The sequence below is a fragment of the Notamacropus eugenii genome, chromosome Y (assembly GCF_028372415.1).
Source record: "Notamacropus eugenii isolate mMacEug1 chromosome Y, mMacEug1.pri_v2, whole genome shotgun sequence".
Lineage (NCBI taxonomy): Eukaryota > Metazoa > Chordata > Mammalia > Diprotodontia > Macropodidae > Notamacropus > Notamacropus eugenii.
The window spans coordinates 1,428,397-1,449,508 of NC_092880.1; the positions used below are offsets into that span (position 1 = coordinate 1,428,397).

General features: G+C 38.5%; 1 protein-coding gene across 1 annotated transcript in view; it reads left to right on the top strand.

The window, feature by feature from the left end:
* The window catches only part of LOC140516686 (carboxypeptidase M-like), a 28,230-nt gene extending 14,228 nt beyond the window's left edge, over positions 1–14,002 (top strand). The window contains exon 6 of the mRNA XM_072627673.1: positions 11,231–14,002. Coding sequence (XP_072483774.1) covers positions 11,231–11,479 — 249 coding nt within the window. The 3' untranslated portion in view covers positions 11,480–14,002. The remainder of the gene's footprint in view (positions 1–11,230) is intronic.
* Positions 14,003–21,112: the final 7,110 nt, after the last annotated feature.

Consider the following 21,112-nt stretch of genomic DNA (forward strand, 5'->3'; position numbering starts at 1 on the left):
TGAAATGGAGAGAAAAACGGAAATCATGAACCCAGATCATTGAGAAGGTCGGGCAGTGGCCTGAAGGTCAAGAGATGACATCAGTAAGAATGGGGAGTTGGTTTTGAGTCATTTCAATCGTGCCCAGCTCTTCGTGACTCCATTTGGGTTTTTCTTGACAAAGATGGTGGAATGGTTTGCTAGTGGTTTCCTTCTCTAGCTCATTTCATGGATGAGGAACTAAGGCAAATGGGATTAAGTGACTTGCCCAAGAACATAGGGATACTAAGTGTCTGAGGTCACATCTGAACTCAGATCTTCCTCACTCCAGACCCAGCACTCTATGTATTGTGCCATTTAATTGCCCTGTAACCAGTGTAATGCAGTGCACATTCAGCCCAATTGAAACCACAGACTTAGAGAGTTCATCCACCCCAGAGATCAAAATAGAACAGAATTCTGGTGTATTGTAAATGTGTCTTTATGGGCACTTACTTCCAGGCAGCTGTAATGTGAGGGTCAAATGAGACAATGGGTGTAAAGCATTTTGCTATAAAAATACCATTTGCTGGTGTAGTAGTAGCAGTAGTAGTAGTAGTAGTAGTAGTAGTAGTAGTAGTAGTAGTAGTAGTAGTAGCAGTAGTAGTAGTAGTAGTAGTAGCAGTAGTAGTAGTAGTAGTAGTAGTAGCAGTAGTAGTAATAGTAGTAGCAGTAGTAGCAGTAGTAGTAGTAGTAGTAGTAGTAGTAGCAGTAGCAGTAGTAGCAGTAGTAGTAGTAGTAGTAGTAGTAGTAGTAGTAGTAGTAGTAGTAGTAGTAACAGTAGTAGTATGGGCAGCTAGGCGGTGCAGTGGATAGACCAGGAGTCAGAAGGACCTGAGTTCAAATCTCACCTCAGATACTTGAAACTCACTAGCTGTGTTGACCTTGGGCAAGTCACTTAATCCCAATTGCCTCATCCTGGGTCATCTCCAGTCATCCTGATGAATATCTGGTCACTGGATTCAGATGGCTCTGGAGGAGAAGTGAGGCTGGTGATCTGCACAGCCCTCCCTCACTCAGCACAAAGTCACGTCCAAGTCATGTCATCATTTCTCTGATGGCATGGTCTTCTTCAGCAACGAAGGATGAAACACACAGAAGTAGCAGTACTAGTACTACTAGTAGTAATAGTTTTGTTGTTATCCCAAACTCAACTGGCCTCCAGTCTGATCATGACTTCATTCCCTCAGCCTTCTAGCACATTCCTATAGAGCTAAAGTAATACGTATGAAGCAATTCAAAGGTGTCCTGGCAAATGTTTAACAAATGGGTTCTGGGAGGGAGCAGTAGCCACACAATTCTAAATTTAATCTGCATTATTTACTTTTAGGGCATCTAGGTGGCAAATGGATAGAATGCCAGGCTGGAGTCAGGAGCATTCATCTTTGTTGTTCAGTTATACCCCATTTTGGGGTTTTTGTGACAAAGTTCATTTTATTGATGAGGAAACTGAGGCAAACGGAGTTAAGTGACTTGCTCACAGTCATATAGCTATTAATTGTCTGAGGTCAGATTTGAACTCAGGAAGATTCCTGATTCCAAGCCCAGTGCTTTATAAATTGCACCACCTAGCTACCCATTACCTCTACTGTAAACTGTCAAAACCGTGCATTTGCTCTGATTTGAAGGGGGTAGGAGGTGGGGGAAAGGGGTCTTTGCCCCTTCAAGGGAGATCTTGTTCCTCCTTTTTCTGGTCAGAATATAGTGGACCTTCATGATGTACTGATTAGGGAAACAGTTGGGTATACTGGAAAAGAGGACCTGAGTTCAAATTCCAGCTCTGACATTCACCAGTTGTGGGAGTGACCTTGATCAAGTCATTTATGCTTGTTAACTCTCAATTTCTTCATATACAAAATGAGGGGATTGGACTACATGGTCTCAGATCCCTTCTGGTTCTAAATCTATGATATGATGATCCTTAGGACTATGGCCTCCCTTGCTTAGAAGGGTTTTCTACTCCACTACCACCACCCCGTTTTTTCCCCCCAAAGTAGTAAAATGGTCCCTTCTGTGTACACTGGATTTCACTGTGGTATTTCCTTTTGGCTAGAAACTCATACACCTGGGTGGAGTAAACCTAATGAATAACATGAATTGCTCTCTGTGGTACCAGAGACAACTTTAAATGTATAAACTTCCCTTGAGCGCAAGGACATGCCAACACCCCAAGGGATTCTGCATGACTTGTACCACATTATTTGCCCATTTAATAAACATTAAGCTTGTTGCCTTGGATTTTTCATTTCTTTGGATATTAAATATATGCAAACATTTTAATTATTAAACAGATTGTGAGTCCTCATTGTACATCAAAAAATTATTTGTACAGCCTTGTATGTAAGGAGGCACCCCCAGGTGATGAATTATTTATGCCCCATTGATCAGCCTGGCTTAAAACAAAGAGCCTGAAGTTACTATGAAACTTGGTAGGTGAAACCTTTAAGGTCAGAACTAAGGATTTTATTATGACGTGACTTTTAGCCAGATATATGGAGTGTGGTGTTCCATTCTGAGAACCACATTTTAGAAAGGACATTGAGAAACCGAATAATCCTTTAAATCAAGGTAAAATGGGGAAGGGCAGATCTCAAATCCGTGTTATTTAAGGATCAGTTGAAAGGACTCAAGGTGTTTACCCTGTAGAAGAGAAAACTTGGCAGGGGAAGGGACCCTGAAAACTGTCTTCAGATATCTAAAGGATTGTCACCTGGAAAAAGGACTGCTTTTACTTTGCCCTGAGGGCAAAATTAGAAACAGGGGATACTAGGTAGTTTTAGAGTTGATATTAGGAAAAAACAGAGAGAACTCCGCAAGAATTGGAATATGGAATTCAGGAGGTAATGTGTTTCCACTCATTGGAGGTGAACTGGATCACTTGTTGGGAGTGTTATAAGGCATTCTTGGTCAGATGTAAGTTATACTAAAGGATCTCCAAGATCTCTTCCAGCTGACATTCTAGGATTCCCTCCCTTGGGCTCTCATACTCCATTTACCATGGATTACATACATACAGCATTTTTCAGTATGAGAATTTCATGGCCATCTTTTTTCCTATTTTTTCCTCTTTAAAAAAATGTGCTGCTTCTCTCTTTTCTTTGCAGAGGTTGAGGACTGATGAAAGTATGAAATCGTGTATATTATCAGAGGCAGTTCTTCTGTGGGTTAACCTTTGGTTTTGCTAAACTGCTTTTTTTCCTGTCTTTTTTTTTTCAGTCTGTTACAAGCCATTGTTTCTTAGATAAGGAAGGGATAAATCTAGAAATGATCAACAAAAAGAAAATGTTTAGATAAATAAATGAAGAAGGAAAGAAAGAACGGCAGTCAGTCTGGCAGAGACAACAATAGGGACCTTATCTATTACAGAGCCCAAAAGAGCAGAATGAGACCCATACAAGTGCAGGGGGGTGGAGATCTGATTCTCACCCTCCTCCCTTTGTCTTTTCATCATTGTCACTGGCTGAATGCACTTGTCAATCAACCAAGAGTTCTGATTCCCTCCCCCGCTTTTGACCAATCACTGATTGAATGAGCTATCAATCAGCAATAGTACAGCTAAGGACCATTTCAATTGGTTGTCATTTCACTCTGCCTGATCTGAGGTGATCGCTGGTTCAGCCAGCTAGTGACAGGGCTCCAGGCTAAGAGTCCTCCTTTATTCCCTCTGCTAATTCAACAAGGACCACCCTCTTGATTACGGGGTGGTGTATTTTGTTGATTCTAGAGATTGCTGCCTAGTATCTCCCTCATGAAGCTGGAGGAAGGAACAATTCTGGGATGCCAGAGTCAGTACCCCCACGTGCCAGGATGGGTGACACCCCTGACTGACAACCTACAGAGACAAAACTCAAACTTTGATTCCACTATCCCAAGACAGACAGAGGGCCCTATTTCAAGTTCTTTTGGAAGGCATTCAAGCTTAAATTAACTCTGGAGGGAAAATAAATTGCTAGGGAGCTGACTTTGTCTGCTTATTTTGTTTACAAATATTGCGACATTTCCTGGGAGGGAGCCAGGAACACGTTTCCTTTGGTGCAAATTTTGCCTTCACTGAGGACTCTTGGTCACCCAGAAGAAGACCAGAGTAGAATGATAATTTTGCTTTCTACTTCTCAGCTGCATGCCTGACCTTTTTTTTTTTTCATTTTATAGTTCTTGGCTACATCTTTATCAGCCTTGATTCTGTTGACCTAAAAACTTAAAAAGAAAGGCAACAGGCTGAATGCATACATTTTATGATTTAATTAATTAATCAATTCCCCATTAAAGATAACGGTAACATAATGCATTATGGAGCCAGAAATGTTCTGGCTACCCAGTGCAGAAATCTTCTGGCTTATATACATTTTGCCATGAGAAAGGAACTCTCCTAGTTGAACAAATCATAAATTTAGTAGGACAAGACAATTAACAAAGCAATGTCAATCAAATGTTGAGATTCCAAGCTGGGTAAACATATGTCTCGGTGACAAGGAAGGAAATCCCACCACAGATAAGTGACACAGGAAGGGGCAAACAATGTTCAATAGAAATTATGACCTAAGATGTCTATGTTTTCTTTACCATTAATATGCCATAACATAGTATGTGTCTATAGATAATAAGATACAAAGGAAAGACCCATTATTCAAGATATGTCATAGGTTAAAGGTCTCCAAGGAATGCAGAGTCAGCTTTGGCTGGCTTTTGCTGACATAGGAAGAAACTCTCTGAGTTTGCTTCAGAGAGAACAAAGAGATTATTCCAAAATTTTATATTAAACATTATCATTCCCTCCTTTTGGTCAAAGGCAAGCCGAAGGCTTTGCCTGTAGACCAACAAAGATATGAAAAAACCTCTAAATAACCAGTAGTGTGAGAGTTTTACTCTTCATGCAAGTCTGGTCCAGGCTCTTGGGACAGTTGTCTATGTCTGATGGCATCTTCTTCAGGCCTCTTCAAAACTGGAGGGCATGATCCACTCAGGAGCAGGAGCAATGGAGGTGACAGATGGATCCAAGAGTCTATACAGAACACTTGACAAGGTCTCCGAGAAAACATGATTTGATAATTGAAATGAAACAATACAACATAGTTAACATGGCTAAAGACACTTAGTTCAGTTTCCCAGCCATGCAGGGCTAGGTTCAAACAACACAATGAAGTTTTTTTTTACAGTTCACAAATTGCATTTTTACATTAAGTCAGGTACAGATTAAAACTTAGATGGCTCACAATAGACTAGTTTTGAAAGGGAGATTTACATGTCACCAATATAAACAAGAAAATTAAACATGAACCATACAAATCAATGCAATTATTATTTCAAAGTTAATTAACATTAAGTTCCTTGTATCCCAGTAATCCATTCTTAATTTTCATTTAAATTTGAATCCCAGATGTAGTTATCTGTAGATATCTGTAGTTATCTGTAGATATCATGTAGTTATCTGATACCTAGATATCTTTTCTTTGAAAATAGGTTTTATTCTTGGGACAATTCAAAAAGAGAATTGTGCCTTTCTGGTTCAAATCTAGAAGTTCCCAGATACTTCTGACAATATAAATTAGTACAATTACTTAAAATTTGTTCTCCATTTTTAAAGTTTCAGAAAATTTCAGTTTATCCTATTTGCTGTTTCTGTTTTTACCTAAATCTTCTACCTGGAATAAGAATCTTTTAAAATGTGAGGGTTCAACCATAAAATGAACTCATCTGCCTTTTAAATGATTGGACAGGTACTTTAACAGACAAGAAATAATTTTACCACTGTCTTATACAATCTTGTGCAAAAATCCAGATTTGAGATCTTATTATCAAAAGCATGATAAATTTTAGAAGCCAATCATATACTCCTGTATATAATTCTTAGAGGAATCAGTCTGATCCTGTTGCTTTTCCTCAAAATTTGCTCTTATTACTTGGTCTAATCATTTCCTTGATATTATCTCTATATTATATTTATTTATTTGGCCAGGAATATAGGTTAAAGTTGTAAGCTATTCATTCCTGCACCCCATTAAAATAATTCAGAGATGCTCCAATTTCCATTTATTATTTGATAGACTTAGTACTGTACTTTCAGAACTTCTTGATTATAAAGATTTCTATAAAAGAAAAAGAGGGACAATGTTAACAGAAGGAAAGGATCTCCTTAGTTCTGGTTGATTCCAGGAATAAGCCATTATCTGACATGTAATCATGAGGTTACCAGGTGCTGAAAGCAGGGCTTAGAGGTAATCAGGTGGGGAATTTCCTTTATCAGAAAGGAAATAGAACATTTGGGAAATAAAGTTAGGAAGATCCTACCTAGGCCGTGTCCAAGGTCGTCTTCAAAACCTTTCCAAGCATCCACCATTAGCCTGCAGCACATGTCAATTGGCTTTATGATAACTTAGACAAGTATTCCTGTAATCAGAGCTTCAAACAATAGTAAATTGCAGTCCCAGTCTTATATAGGAAATCAATATTGGCAGGTATCCCTCAGATAAAATACTTCCTCACTCTTTAAACCATCTGAAACTGACACAAAAGTATCCAGAACAACTATCTAGGACCAAGAGGGGTTTGGATAACCCATATTTATTCCCAAATCTTATCTACCTTTCATAGTTTCAATCAGAACTTAATTTATCTTTCCAAAACTCTCAATCCTATTCTTCCACTTGCTTTTACATTTTAACCATAAGACAAGATAGCTCACAAGTTATTACTTTTTGCTAGCATAACTGTACTGGAATCTCATTCCAGCTTAAACAAAACAAAGAGGTTAATGACTAAATTTATAGTTTGATGGAATTATGTCTTTGTTTCACAAGTTGTTATTCTTCCTTAATTATACTCACTCTGGAAGAATGAGATACTTCAGGAATTAAATCTTTTACATAATAAATTCAAAAGCAAACTTTAACTCTGACTTAGGCCATAGAATGACTACATATTCAGATCAAAACAGCTTAATTTAACAGTATATTATTTTGAAACTTTAGTAGGCCTTCTAAGAATCACACATGATTTTCCAAAACATTTTCTTCTAAAAGTATTTCCCTTCTTTGAAAACAGTTTAAAATTTACTCTGATGTTCACTAAACTCTTATGAAGAAAACTAGTTGGAAACTCTTAAAATGCTTGATATCTCTTTCTTTTTTTTCTTAAGCTAAAATAAACCTTTAAAACTGGAATTCATTAAAGCTGAGTTGTTACAAAAATGTTCTTAAGTAATATGAATTTCCAAAGTATTATAACAAACTGAATTCTTAATTATTACAGTATTCTTAGATATGAGACCGACTCACAGAAAAATGCTGTTGCTTTTAATATCCTTTTAAACAATGAGAACATCTTAAGATGAGTCTTAAGTAGTTTACATAAACTTCTGCATATATTCTAATTTCAGATAAAAATAATATTAGATTTCCCAGTAAGATTACACGAAAGGCTCACATGTTTTCCTGGTCACTTGTTATTGACCATAGAAATTGCTATAGAAGGAAAAAGCAGGGACATGTGACATATAAAATATGGCAGGATAAAACATCCTTTACTCTGTTTGAATTCAGATAGGAGTGAAATTCTCCAATCATGCAGTATCTGTTTCATAGCCAGGCTCAGGAATAGTCAGGTGAAAAACATTCCTTTTTAAAGGAACACAATAGGGAAACTGAGCCAGGGGGATCCCATCCTAGATTGAGTCTAGAACTGTCCCCTTGGTGTTTCCTTTCCAGATACAAACTTCACCTGTTAACAGTACAGGATCACATTCCCTCTGAGTAGCTTGTGGCATTTTTCTCAGACACTGATTTAATGCAGACAACTATACCCAAATTCAAACTCAAAACCAAAAATAGTTACGGTCCCAAATGCCTTTTACCTTAAACAGCAAGTCTCACTAATCACAACTTAGAATCAGATAACAGTTATTTCCACTCTCTTGGAGTTACAATAAACAATAAAGATTTACCAGAACACACACACGTAAGGGATTCCATTTAATATCTTTCCTTCTCAGATTTAAAACTTTACTGATGTAAAAGCCAATTATTAAAAATTCTCTCTATCTATTACAACTTCTGAGCAAGTAATATTCATTGTTTAGAATTTGCATTAACCAACCAAATTCCTTTACTAAGACTGATGATCTTACCCACAGGAATGGGAGGACTGTTCTGAATGAACAGAAGGAATTTAAATAAAGCTTTCACTCCATTCCCTCCTTTCCATACATAGGATCATTTAACAATTTTAGGTTTCAGCATTAAAACAATAATCCCAAATAGCTTAGTTAACAATCCTACAGCTTCATAGAAGATAGCCAAATTCTTTAGCTTTAACTTTTTTTTTTTTTAACAGACAAGGGTGAAAATACCTGGTTTTCTAAATGACAGTTACAAAACATTAAAAGACAAAGTTAGCAGGAGTGATAAAGTAACAGAACTGATGTTACACAATTTTCCCAACATCTTTTAGTTTCAACAAAATTCATATTAAAAATTGTTCTAACACTATTTCTAGATTACAGTGGTCACTCAATTTTCACAATCTAAGAGAAATTCAGAAATACAATCCTAGAAATACAGTTTTAACACAACAATAACTGCAGATGGTATCATTTGCATTTCCAGAAATTATTGATCTTATTACTTTTAGCAATTAAAACCACTTTGAAGATAACAATTACCTTGGAGAGATAATAATGTAACATATACCAGTCATTATGTTAAGCATTTTACAATCATTTTATCATTTTGATCCCATAACAACAAGCACAATTATTTTTACAAATCAGAAAAATGGGTCAAACAGAGATAAAATACTTTTTGCAACTAGAACAAAGAAGTGAAGCTTACCAAGAGCAGAGAAACTGACGTCCCAGTGGTGACTTTCGCAGGCAGAGTTTAGAGAATGCTCGCTACAGGCCTGATTCGTCCACGTTTACCAATCCCCCCCACAGCAGCAGAATTTACTGAGCCCCTAAGGCGATATGCAGGTGCTGGGACAGGGTGGGAGGAATGTCTAGGACCTAGAAAGGTGGGCTACTGACAATCTTAGGAGTAATTTCAAATGATCAGTTCCCGAAATATTTCTGATTAATTTCACAACATACAAATCTGCTAAAATGCTTTTACCTAAGATGATCTAACTTTCCATTGTAATTCCAGGTTGGCCAGACCAGAACAACAAGGAAAAGTGTTAAAGTTTTGTTTGTTAATTTATTACCCTAGCTGCAGCCCTTGAAGTCTGGCTGCTTGCGTTTAAATCTTACAAGATAACACACTCATTCACAGCACACATGATATGGACAGGGACATACACCAACAGACAAAATGACAACAGGACAAATACAAACGTAGCTCACAAAAAACAACCCAGAGAGAGAAGGCAATTAGAAGCTTGCTAAAAATCCCCATCATGAATTGGCTATTATCATTCTGAGGAAAGGATGTTGCAAGAATCCAAGGGGAATCCTGCAGCCTTTGTCAGAGCACCCCTGCAGTTGTTGGAGGGGTGGGGAGCCTTGGTGCCCCAAAGTTTCTGACTGTCTTAAACAGGCCCCATGGGAATAGGTTCAGGCCTCTAGCTCTTAGGTGGATTGTAACTGTCCTCTTCAGGACCAGAGCCCTTACGGGAAAGCGGGGAGGGGGAATGGGGAGGAGGGAGGCAACAGAGGCTTGAACAGAGGCTGCCTTTCTCAGGTCTAAGGTAGGGGAAAGAGAGGGGGAAAGATTGCATCTAAGTGCTATCAGTTTCCCCAGATCAGAGGCCTTCAAGGGGAGGGGGAGGAAGGAAAGGGGTGAGGAATAGGACGGAGGGAGTGAAGGGAAGGACAGACTGGAGCCCTTGAAAAAGAAAGGATTTTTGCCAGGATACGGCTAGGTGCTGAAGCAGCTCCCAGCCTTAGAGGGAAGAGGCTACCTGTCTTTTGTTCTCGCTCAGCCAAGTCAGCAAGCCCAGGATGAAACGTCCTCGCTGCTGGCTAGTTGTTTTGTTGGCCTTTCTTAATTTGGTTGTAAGATAAAGTAACTTTGACCGGTCCAAAAGAGCCCTGTGGTGGCCAACGTCATTTAGGGCTATTTTTAGTTGACTAACACTAGTGCTAGTAATACCTGTGATCATCAGGTTGGTAACGGCTTGACACACAAGAAGCATGGGTCTTGTCAGCCGGATTTCTACTTCTAGTTTTTGACTGACCCATAGCTAGCTGATTACCCAAGATCGATCTTCAGAGGAGACCTAATTAATACAGAGGCGTTTTCACGCAGAGTGGTCTCTGTCCTGCGGTTATCTTTAAAGGGAATTTTTGAGTCCTTTGGAAGCTGGGAATGGAAGGACTTACCCCGACCCGTCAAGGCCCAGGACTCTAGGAAAAACAGTTCCTACTGGCGCCGGAGTCCTGGCCTTGGCGAGATGAGGCAATGCCCGTCCTGTTCCTCAGTTCCAATCCACGTTTGGGCGCCATAACTGTTGACCTAAAAACTTAAAAAGAAAGGCAACAGGCTGAATGCATACATTTTATGATTTAATTAATTAATCAATTCCCCATTAAAGATAACGATAACATAATGCATTATGGAGCCAGAAATGTTCTGGCTACCCAGTGCAGAAATCTTCTGGCTTATATACATTTTGCCATGAGAAAGGAACTCTCCTAGTTGAACAAATCATAAATTTAGTAGGACAAGACAATTAACAAAGCAATGTCAATCAAATGTTGAGATTCCAAGCTGGGTAAACATATGTCTCGGTGACAAGGAAGGAAATCCCACCACAGATAAGTGACACAGGAAGGGGCAAACAATGTTCAATAGAAATTATGACCTAAGATGTCTATATTTTCTTTACCATTAATATGCCATAACATAGTATGTGTCTATAGATAATAAGATACAAAGGAAAGACCCATTATTCAAGATATGTCATAGGTTAAAGGTCTCCAAGGAATGCAGAGTCAGCTTTGGCTGGCTTTTACTGACATAGGAAGAAACTCTCTGAGTTTGCTTCAGAGAGAACAAAGAGATTATTCCAAAATTTTATATTAAACTTTATCAATTCCTATCCAGGATCCCTGGAAAGCTCATTGAGTTCTCAGGAAGGATTCTGACCTTGACTAGGCAGGAGCCTAAGCAAAGCTTTGTGGAAACTACACAAAAATAATATTTTTATCTCTTGATGTAGAACATGTTGACAAGGTGGGACATCTGAACTGAGTTAAATGACGTTTCTTTTTTCTCCTTAGGCTACAGTCCCTGGACATAAAACAATCCTAAAGCAAGTGACCATACCAGAGAACACGCAAAACTTCAGTGCACTAAGGGTGGACTTTCATTTTCCATTCCAAGTGAAATCAGATTATAATGTGATCACCCGGGTTTCATGTTCTGAGGTTCCTCTTTACATGTATCTTAGAAGGCATTCTGATAGACTGATGTCACATTTTATCCCCTTATTTTTATTGACTTTTGTATCTATCCTTCATGTAAAGTAAACCATCAGAACTTCGCTCCCCACCCTCCACCCCCATTCCAGGATGTGTAATGAACAAGCCAGGCCAGTTCAACTTTGCCCACTCTGTCTTGTCAGCTGCCTGGTCTCCATGGACTTTTCCCTAAGATGGGGGCATCTCTTTCCTACAGAACTGGATATTCCTGAATCACTCAAAGTATCTGGAAAAGCCTCAATAATATTTAAGATACCCATAAAATCATGTCAGAATCATGCCAATAATGATGCTGCTCAGAAATTCCAAAATGGAATTTCAATTACCTGTTAAGGTGGATCAGAAAACTCTAGGTCTTTCCTCAACTTTCACCAACAGAACCTGATGGCTTCATCACAGCTAAGCAGGGTTTGGAGGAGACAAGAATCATCTCCTGGTCTATCAAACCTGCCAAATTAGGTCTTGACCATCTGTCATCTGGTCCAGCAAAGTGTATTTCCATCTTGTCACTTGGGAGCTCTGACCTCTGAATGACTTCTCATTCTTCAGCCTTTAGAACAGAAAGTCTTAACTTAGGGTTGACACACTTGCATGTTTAGATTTCAGGAGGTCATAAACTTGAGATGGGGGGTGGGGAAAGGATTAAATATTTTCACTGAACTCTAACGGAAATTTAACATTTACTTCAATTAGTTTTAAAAATATATTATTCTGAGATGGGGTCTATAGATATCATTATGTAACATAAAAATGAATACAAAGTAGTTCCTCTAAGGAAAAAAATGGAACCCACTTTGCCCAATAAAATGGAAATTCCTAAGTGAATTCATAAGAATGAGATCAAAATCAATCAATTAACATTTAAGGTTGCCTGCAAGGCCTTGGCCCAAGTGGTAGAGGCTGGTGGTACAGAGACTACAAAGAATGTTTTTAGGGTTTAGAGAAATCAATGCTAGAATTATTGGTCAAAATCTAAAGTTACATTGGCTGACAGGGCCAGGGTAAAATACAGAAACAGGTTTTGGCAAGATTACTAGTCACTACGTCAGGGTAAGGTCAGATGCTGTCTCACCGAACTCAGAACAATGGATCGGTTTTTGTTTTTCTTTTCTTTTCTTTTAAATGACTAGCCAGTCTTTTCTCCTTTAGCTTTCCTTAGTGCTTACAGTAGAGTCTTCGTCTGTCCTCCCAGTTTGGACCTGCTTCTCAAACTGTTTGGCGTGCTAAAATTACAGAGGTCAGGAATTCTGGCAGAAGATGGAGAGGTCATATGAAGGGTGCAGATTGTAGAAAAATACCAAGGGCAAGCTGTCTAGGAATTAATGCCATTAGCGGTGTTATGAGGAATGTGGTAGATTCACCAATGAATTGACAAAGGGCCTACAGTACCAAATGGAGCCATAGGGGTAGGATTTTAGGAGCACAATACTACTGTAGGCCCCTACTGCGAAGCTATGTAGGATCCTGGAGCCATGCCATCTCCATTCACAAGCAACTCAGTTGTAGAGTGTTCATATTTAAGTCAGTAAATAAATCTAAAAGCAATGGCTTTACTGAGCCAAACTGCTGTGTTGTTATTATTGGTGCTTGGAAAATAGTATGTTAACCGTATAAGTACCATTGCAGCTGACTTTATCGTAAAGGATAGCTTTACAATAAGGGAAATCTCTGTTGTAATATTTCAAGCAATACTCAAAACACAACACAATATTAAGTACCAGAAAAGTATTGTTCTGAATCCAGGTTTGTATAAGACTTGGGTGTGGCCCCTAATGGATTGTGGCTTTTCATTGCACACCAGTGTATTTTCAAAGAAATCTCATTTCAGAGGTGTGGCCAGGGTGTTCGGATCAAGTTCCCTAGGGTTACCACCATAATGGAATTTGATCTCTGTAACAAATGAGAAAAATACCACCTACTTCTGGTGAGCCAAACATCTCTGAGAAACTCAACACAGAAGTGAATTCATTTCTTTAACTGTTCTTGTCACATTGAAAAATGCTCACAAGGCATGGAGACCACGTTGAGTCTATACGATTGTGCCTTGAAACTGGTGAGTGCTTAAAAGCACAGAAAAAGAAAAACAAAAAAGGGGGCCACGTAGAAAGGAGCCAAATGATCTAATCTCCTAAGAGAAGCAATTTGCTTTTTCTGCATAACTGTATTCTATATCACTACACTGTAAAGACAAATGAGTTATCATGGTTCACTAGGAGATAACTCGTGAAGATTCAAGTTTTGTCCAACAGGGCTGATTTTCCCCAGCTTTTCCTACTGCTGTTAGCACTTGATTTGAGGGTACTCTATGGTAGTTAATTGGCATGGAGGGGCACCTGTTAATGTCTCCATTTTCCTCCCTTTTATTTAAAGCAATAGAATGGAAATACATGTAGCAAAAATTCTTAAAGCTTCATATCTGTATTTACAATATAATGTTAAGTGTCAATGTACACAGTTTATAAAGTATTCTTATATGCTCTGGTTAAATTCACTAAATGTTTTGCTATTTTGTGTTTTTACATGTATCTTGAAAGCACATTGCAGAAGAAAGTCCATGGTGATTAAATTAAATTGGCCTTGTAATTATATAACATATGTATCACTAATTTTCATTTGAATGTTTTTAATTTCTGGTCACCTTAACTATCTACAATATAGACATGAACAGAGTTAGGAGTGGGGGGGAAGCCCACAGCTATAAGGAACATGACTTTCACAAAGCCAATGCATTTTATGTAAGCTGAGTCAAGGCCTCACTTCCAAGCTCATCGATTTAGACTTACGTATAAAGGACAGGAAGGTAGGGATGGTGGATGGAGTGCTGGACCTGGAGTCAAAAAAACCCATCTTCCCATGTTCAAATACAGTCTCAGACACTATAGCTATATGACCCTGGGCAAGTCATTTAACCCTCTTTGTCTCAGTTTCCTCATCTGGAAAAGGAAATGTCAAACCACTCTAGTATCTTTGCCAAGAAAACCTCAAATGGGGTCATGAAGAGACAAATATGACTGAACAACAATAAAAGAAGACAGTAGATTAGAAAAGTAATAACAGTCATCCTAGCATCTAGAAGGTAAAACAGATACCAAAAGGAAAAGAATTAGAAAAGGACAACAGAAGTGTGTTTTGGAAAGATGCTGGATTTGGAGTGAGAGGACTTTGGACCAAATCCCATCCCTGCTATTTGCTCTCTCTGTAACTTTAGAAGCTTGAGTAGTTGGCCTCAAAGGCATTTTCAAGCTCTAAATCTATATTCAATGAAGTATAAAAGCCAATGAGTTGGAAATATTTACCTTAGCCCTTGAGGGTACCATTGTATTATATACAGCCCAAGATAATAAGCTACTGTATGCCCAGAATTAAATTGAAAAAGAGCAGGTTAAATCAAATTTGGGAGATGAATGCAGTGCTTTTAATGATCCCAAGCGGATAACCTGACACAAGGAACAATCTTTTTTAAGTGGTATTTTCCTGGAGATGTTTTGTGGATATACATCTTGGACCACCATATACAAAAGGAAAAATTGCAGGTAATCCAAAAAAGCATTGGAGAGAAATATAATGGGTGAAAGTAGGCTGTAGTACATATCCATTGATGGACCTATGTGAAATAGGTGGCAACAACTATACCCATGAAATCTATGTCCAGGAAAGAGGTGGGCAAAGAAAGGGGAGGGAGATCCTGGAATGCAAAGAGAGCAGATCAACAGCCCAGGTGCTACAGTGGTCCTTACACAATGTGACAAAACCTAGGAGGGGAACCTTTGGCATGTTGGGGTGGATCTTTTGTAGGGTATCCATGGGGGAAGGAAAAGGACAATGAGCAGGCTGCACATTATATTGATAAGAGTGAGTACTTTCATCTGTGAGATGCTGGGACTATTAAAATATTAGTGACAGAAGCAGTGATCTCTGAGCCACTGCGGCTTCACCGATAAATCAGTTATGCTAAGGCAATATTGCTTTTTTGAAAAACAGGGTTACTCAAAGGGCATACAATCTGTATCCCTAAATCCCAAATTGAGCCAATTCTGAACTGGTCCCCTTAGGGGGGCCCAGTTGTGCACTGTAACTGCCATGCAATACATGTCAAGCCAGCTTGGGAGAAATTAAAGCTTGGACACACACAAATTTAACAAAATTTTTAAAAAACATGGTTACTAGTCTAATAAATCAGAATACAGTAGAGACCCAGAAAAATATTTGACAATATCCTTATATATATACTAGAGGTATATATAAGCTACCTATATAGGTATATATATATGTATATATATATATATGCTACCTATTATAAAGTGAAGAGATATGGGGTCTAGAAGAGAAAAGGTGGATTTTCAGAACCAACTGAATGGCTGGACCCAAAAAGTAGTGTATGGGTTGGTGTCAAAATGGGAGAGAGGAGGAAGAGCCAAGATGGTGGAGTAGAAGAACAAACCTGTAGAAGTTCCCCCCCACTGCCCATAAAATGTCTGTAAAAAATTATTCTAAACAAATTCTAGAGCAGTAGAAGCCACAAAATGACACAGCGAAAGAGATTTCCAGCCCAAGATAGTCTGGAAGGCTGATAGGAAAGGTCTATCGCACCAGGCACAGCCCAGCCTTGGCCGCAGGGCACCAACAGGAATAGGATTGGAGCAGGCCTCAAGGGGTGGAATCCCCAGCAGCAGCCGCGGTTCCCATGTTATTCAACCCACAAACGCCACAGACAGCTTCAGAGGTCAGTGAGAAAACTCTTTCATCTCGGGGAAAAGGGAATGTGGCCTGGCCCCACCAGCAGCAGCCATTTTTGGAGCCCTTGGCTTAAAGACCCTGGGGGAACTGAGCAGTTGATCTGAGTTTCAGCCCTGAGTGGCGGTCCTGGGGTGAGGAGGAGCGCTGGTGGTGGAGGTTCTGGACAGGGATTCCTACTCGCAGATCCTGGACAGAAGAGTGCTTGTGGTTGCTCCCATACCACAGCACAGGCCAGGAGAGGAGTAAACTCCTCTCCCTTAATTGTGCCACCGTGGAGGAACTGAGAACTTACAGGTCCCCAGAGTATACCTTCCTCTTGACAAAGGACTCAGAAGTCAAGTAACTGGCTAGGAAAATGCCCAATAAAGGGGGAACAAAATAAGACTATAGAAGACTACTTTCTTGGTGAACAGGTATTTTCTTCCATCCTTTCAGATGAGGAAGAACAATGCATATCATCAGAGAAAGACATAAAAGTCAAGCCTTCTGCATCCAAAACCTCCAAAATAAATATGCAATGATCTCAGGCCATGGAAGAGCTCAAAAAGGATTTTGAAAATCAAGTAAGAGAGGTGGAGGAAAAACTAGGAAGAGAAATGACAGTGATGCAAGAAAATCATGAAAAGCAAGTCAACAGCTTGCTAAAGGAGACCCAAAAAATGCTGAAGAAAATAACACCTTTTAAAAAATAAACTAACCCAAATGGCAAAAGAGGTCCAAAAAACCAATGAGGAGAAGAATGGTTTAAAAAGCAGAATTAGCCAAGTGGAAAAGGAGGTTCAAAAGCTCATTGAAGAAAATAGTTTTTTTAAAAACTAGAATGGAACAGATGGAAGCGAATGACTTTATGAGAAACCAAAAAATTACAGAACAAAACCAAAAAATTAAAAATGGAAGATAATGTGAAATATCTCATTGGAAAAATAAATGACCTGGAAAATAAATCCTAGAGAGACAATTTTAAAATTATGGGACTACCTGAAAGCCATGATCAAAAAAGGAGCCTAGACATTATCTTTCATGAAATTATCAAGGAAAACTGCCCTAATATTCTAGAATGAGAGGGTAAAATAAATATTGAAAGAATTCACTGATTACCTCCTGAAAGACATTCAAAAAGAGGAACTCCTAGGAATATTGTAGCCAAATTCCAGAGTTCCCAGGTCAAGGAGAAAATATTGCAAGCAGTTAGAAAGAAACAATTCAAGTATTATGGAAATACAATCAGGATAACACAAGATCTAGCAGCTTCTATATTAAGGGATCGAAGGGCATGGCATAGGATATTCCAGAAGTCAAAAGAACTAGGATTAAAACCAAGAATCACCTATCCAGCAAAACTGAGTATAATACTTCAGGGGAAAAAATGGTCATTCAATGAAATAGAGGACTTTCAAGCATTTTTGATGAAAAGAAAATCTGACTTTCAAACACAAGAATGAAGAGAAGCACGAAAAGGTAAACAGGAAAGAGAAATCCTAAGGGACTTACTAAAGATGAACTGTTTACCTTCCTACATGGAAAGATAATATTGTTAACTCTTGAAACTTTTCTTAGTATTTGGGTAGTTGGAGGGATTATACACATATATGTAGACAGAGAGCACAGGGTGAGTTGAATAGATGGGGATAATATCTAAAAAAATAAAATTAAGGGGTGAGAGGAATATATTGGGAGGAGAAAGGCAGAAATGGAATGGGGCAAATTATCTCTCATAAAAGAGACAAGAAAAAGCTTTATTTAATGGAAGAGAAAAGGAGGGAGGTGAGAGGGAAAAAGTGAAGTTTACTCTCATCACGTTTGGCTTAAGGAGGGAATAACATGCACACTCAATTTGGTATGAAAATCTGCCTTACACTACAGGAAAGTAGGGGAGAAGAGGAGAAGTGGTGTGAGGGAGGATGATAGAAGGGACAGCAAGTGGGAGCAGGGAGTAATTAGAAGTAAACTCTTTTGGGGAGGGACAAGGTCAAAAGAGAGAATAGAATAAATGAGGAACAGGATAGGATGGAAGGAAATATAGTTAGTCTTACACAACATGACTATTATGGAAGTGTTCTGCAAAACTATCTATAGATAGCCTATATCGAATTGCTTGTCTTCTCAGTGGAAATGGGTGGAGAGGGAGGAAGGGAGAGAAGTTGGAACTCCAAGTTTTAGGAATGAATGTTGAGAATTGTTTTTGCATGCAACTGGGAAATAAGAAATATAGGTAACGGGGTATAGAAATCTATCTTGCCCTACAAGAAAAGAGAGAAGATAGGATAAGGGAAGGGAGGGGTGTGATAGAAGGGAGGGCATATTGAGGGAAGGGGTAATCAGAATGCACCGCCTTTTGGGGTGGGAGGAGGGAAGAGATGGGGAGGAAATTTGGGCCTCAAAATTTTGTGGATATGAATGTTGCAAAGTAAAAATAAATAAATAAACATTAAAGAAGAAAAAAGAAAGCTAAATTAAAAATAAAAAAAATAAACTGGGAGAGAGATTATCATAGCTCCCCAAGGCACTATCCATGGTCTTAAGCTGTTCAGCGCCCACTCACTTGAATAAAGGCATTGCTTGAGTGATGATATGCTCATCAAAGTATGAAGATATCAAAGAAGGCAATATGAAGCAATGGCTAATATTTTGAATGATTAGTCAAGATCCAAAAAGATCTCAACAAGCTAAGACAATGGCCCAAATCTTGTAAGATGAAATTTTGCTTGGTATAAATTCAAGTTTTTATACTTTAGTTCATGGAATTAATACAGACTAGCGGTATCTCATGGGATGTCAGGTAGATAATGGTTTATGTAAAACAATCCAGGAGTTTTGGGGGACTATAAGTTCAGCCACCCAGGTATACAACCTCAGAGTCATTCTCTACTCCTGATATCTAGCTTCCAAGTCCTGTTACTTCTACCTCCACCTCTTTCAAATGCTTCTACCTTCTCTCATAACACAACCCATCTTAGCTTCAGGCCCCCATCACTTCTCACTGAAGCTATTGTGACAGTCCCTCAATTAGTCTCTCTGCTTCAGTCTTCCCTCTCTCCAATCTATCATCCACATAGCTTTCAAAGAGATTTTCCTACAGCACAGTCCTGACCATCTGCTCTATAAATTCCAGCACCACCTCCTGGCCCTAAGATCAACTATTAATCTCCATCTCATCCATATAAAAATATCTATTTTGAAGAAGCTTTATAATACACACAATTATTAGGATAGTGGTATATTATATAATTTGTTATACAAACATATTAGGGTACATGCAAAAAAATTTTCTACTGATTGGGTGTGCTTGATCAAAAAAGTTGGGAGAATACCAAAATGGACGACCTCCACAATCCCTTTTAATGCTAAGATTTTATGACCATCTGAGGGAATTAGGCAGCTAGGGGGCTCAATAAATCAAACCCTGGGTCAGGATTCAGGAAGACATGAGTTCAAATCCAGCCTCAGCCTCCGAGCTTTGTGACCCTGAGCAAATCACTTAACCCTGTTTGCCTCAGTTTCCTCTTCTGTAATGTGAGCTGGAGAAGGAAATGCCAAAACACTCCAGTATCTTTGACAAGAAAAATCCACGGACAGTATGGTCCTCTGGATCATGAAGAGTTGGACATGACTGAAAAACAATAAAAACAGGGAAACTAGGGATTCCATGAGAAGAGGGATCATAATAATCTTCAAATATCTGAAATTCTGTTTCTGGGAAGAGAGACTTTTAACTAGGCCCAAGAAGCAGGAACATATGACCAGTGCATGGGAAGTTACCACTCCCCTGAGGTAACCCATTCCATTTTTGAAAATTTGTTTGTTTGAAAATGTACTTTCCATGCACTGGTCACATGTTCCTGCTTCTTGGCCCTTCACAGCAATGCAAAGACCTAAAACATTCCCTAAGGACTTGAGGTAAAATGCCATCCACATCCAGAGAAAGGACTATTGAATCGGAATTCAGAATGAAGCAGACTATTTTCTCGTGTTATATTGTGTTTTGGTTTGGTTTTTCCAATAGTTTTTCCCATTAGTTTTATTTTTTCTATGCAACATGACTAATATGAAAATGTGTTGAATAAGAATGTATGTGTAGAACCATATAAGATTGCATGCCATCTTGGGGAGGGAGGGGGAAGGGAGGAGGAGAAAATTTAAAACTTATGGAAGTGATTGTTGAAATCTGAAAACAAATAAACTAATTAAATAAAAAAGAATGAAAAAAATATGCTATCCATCTGTAGAGAAAGAATTGGATTCTGAACTCCACAAAGAATATTTTTTGTTTTTGCTTTTGTGGGGGGGGGGGTCTATTTTCTTTCACAATATGACTAATATGAAAATACATGTTGCATGACTGCACTAGTACAATCTGTATCAAATTGCTTGCCTTCTCAATGAGAAGGGAGAGGAAGGGAGAGAATTTGGAACTCAAAAAATTTTTTTTAAAAAGAATGTTAAAAATTCTTTTTATATGTAATTCAGAAAAAATTAAATATTAAATAAATTGTAAAAATGTAGCCAAGAAAACTGTTCCTCCGATCAGTCAATTCTATTGACATCAGTAGAGGACATCAATAACTCTGCAGCATCTACATACTGATGTTTGAGTTGTTATATGTGTTTCCTATGTATGCATCATCCCCGTCTTTGTAGAGTAGTAAATTGTAGGTGAGTTTACCCTTGTGTCCATGGGGGAAACTTTGTCATTTTTCCTGACTTGTTATTTCATTAAAAGCTTTTTTGCTTTCAAAAAAATAATAAAGTGTTGTATCTAAACGTGTCTATATAGAAACATGTATTATGAGGCTTGGCAGTGGGGTGGAGGGGGGTTGTGTGTGTGTGCTTGAGGAGAAGCAAACTTTTCTGCTTCTACATCCTCTGGCAATCCTAATATTCGAAATAATTTGTTTAAGTACACACAAAGATCAATTTCTAAAGATCACTTTATTGGGTTTTATG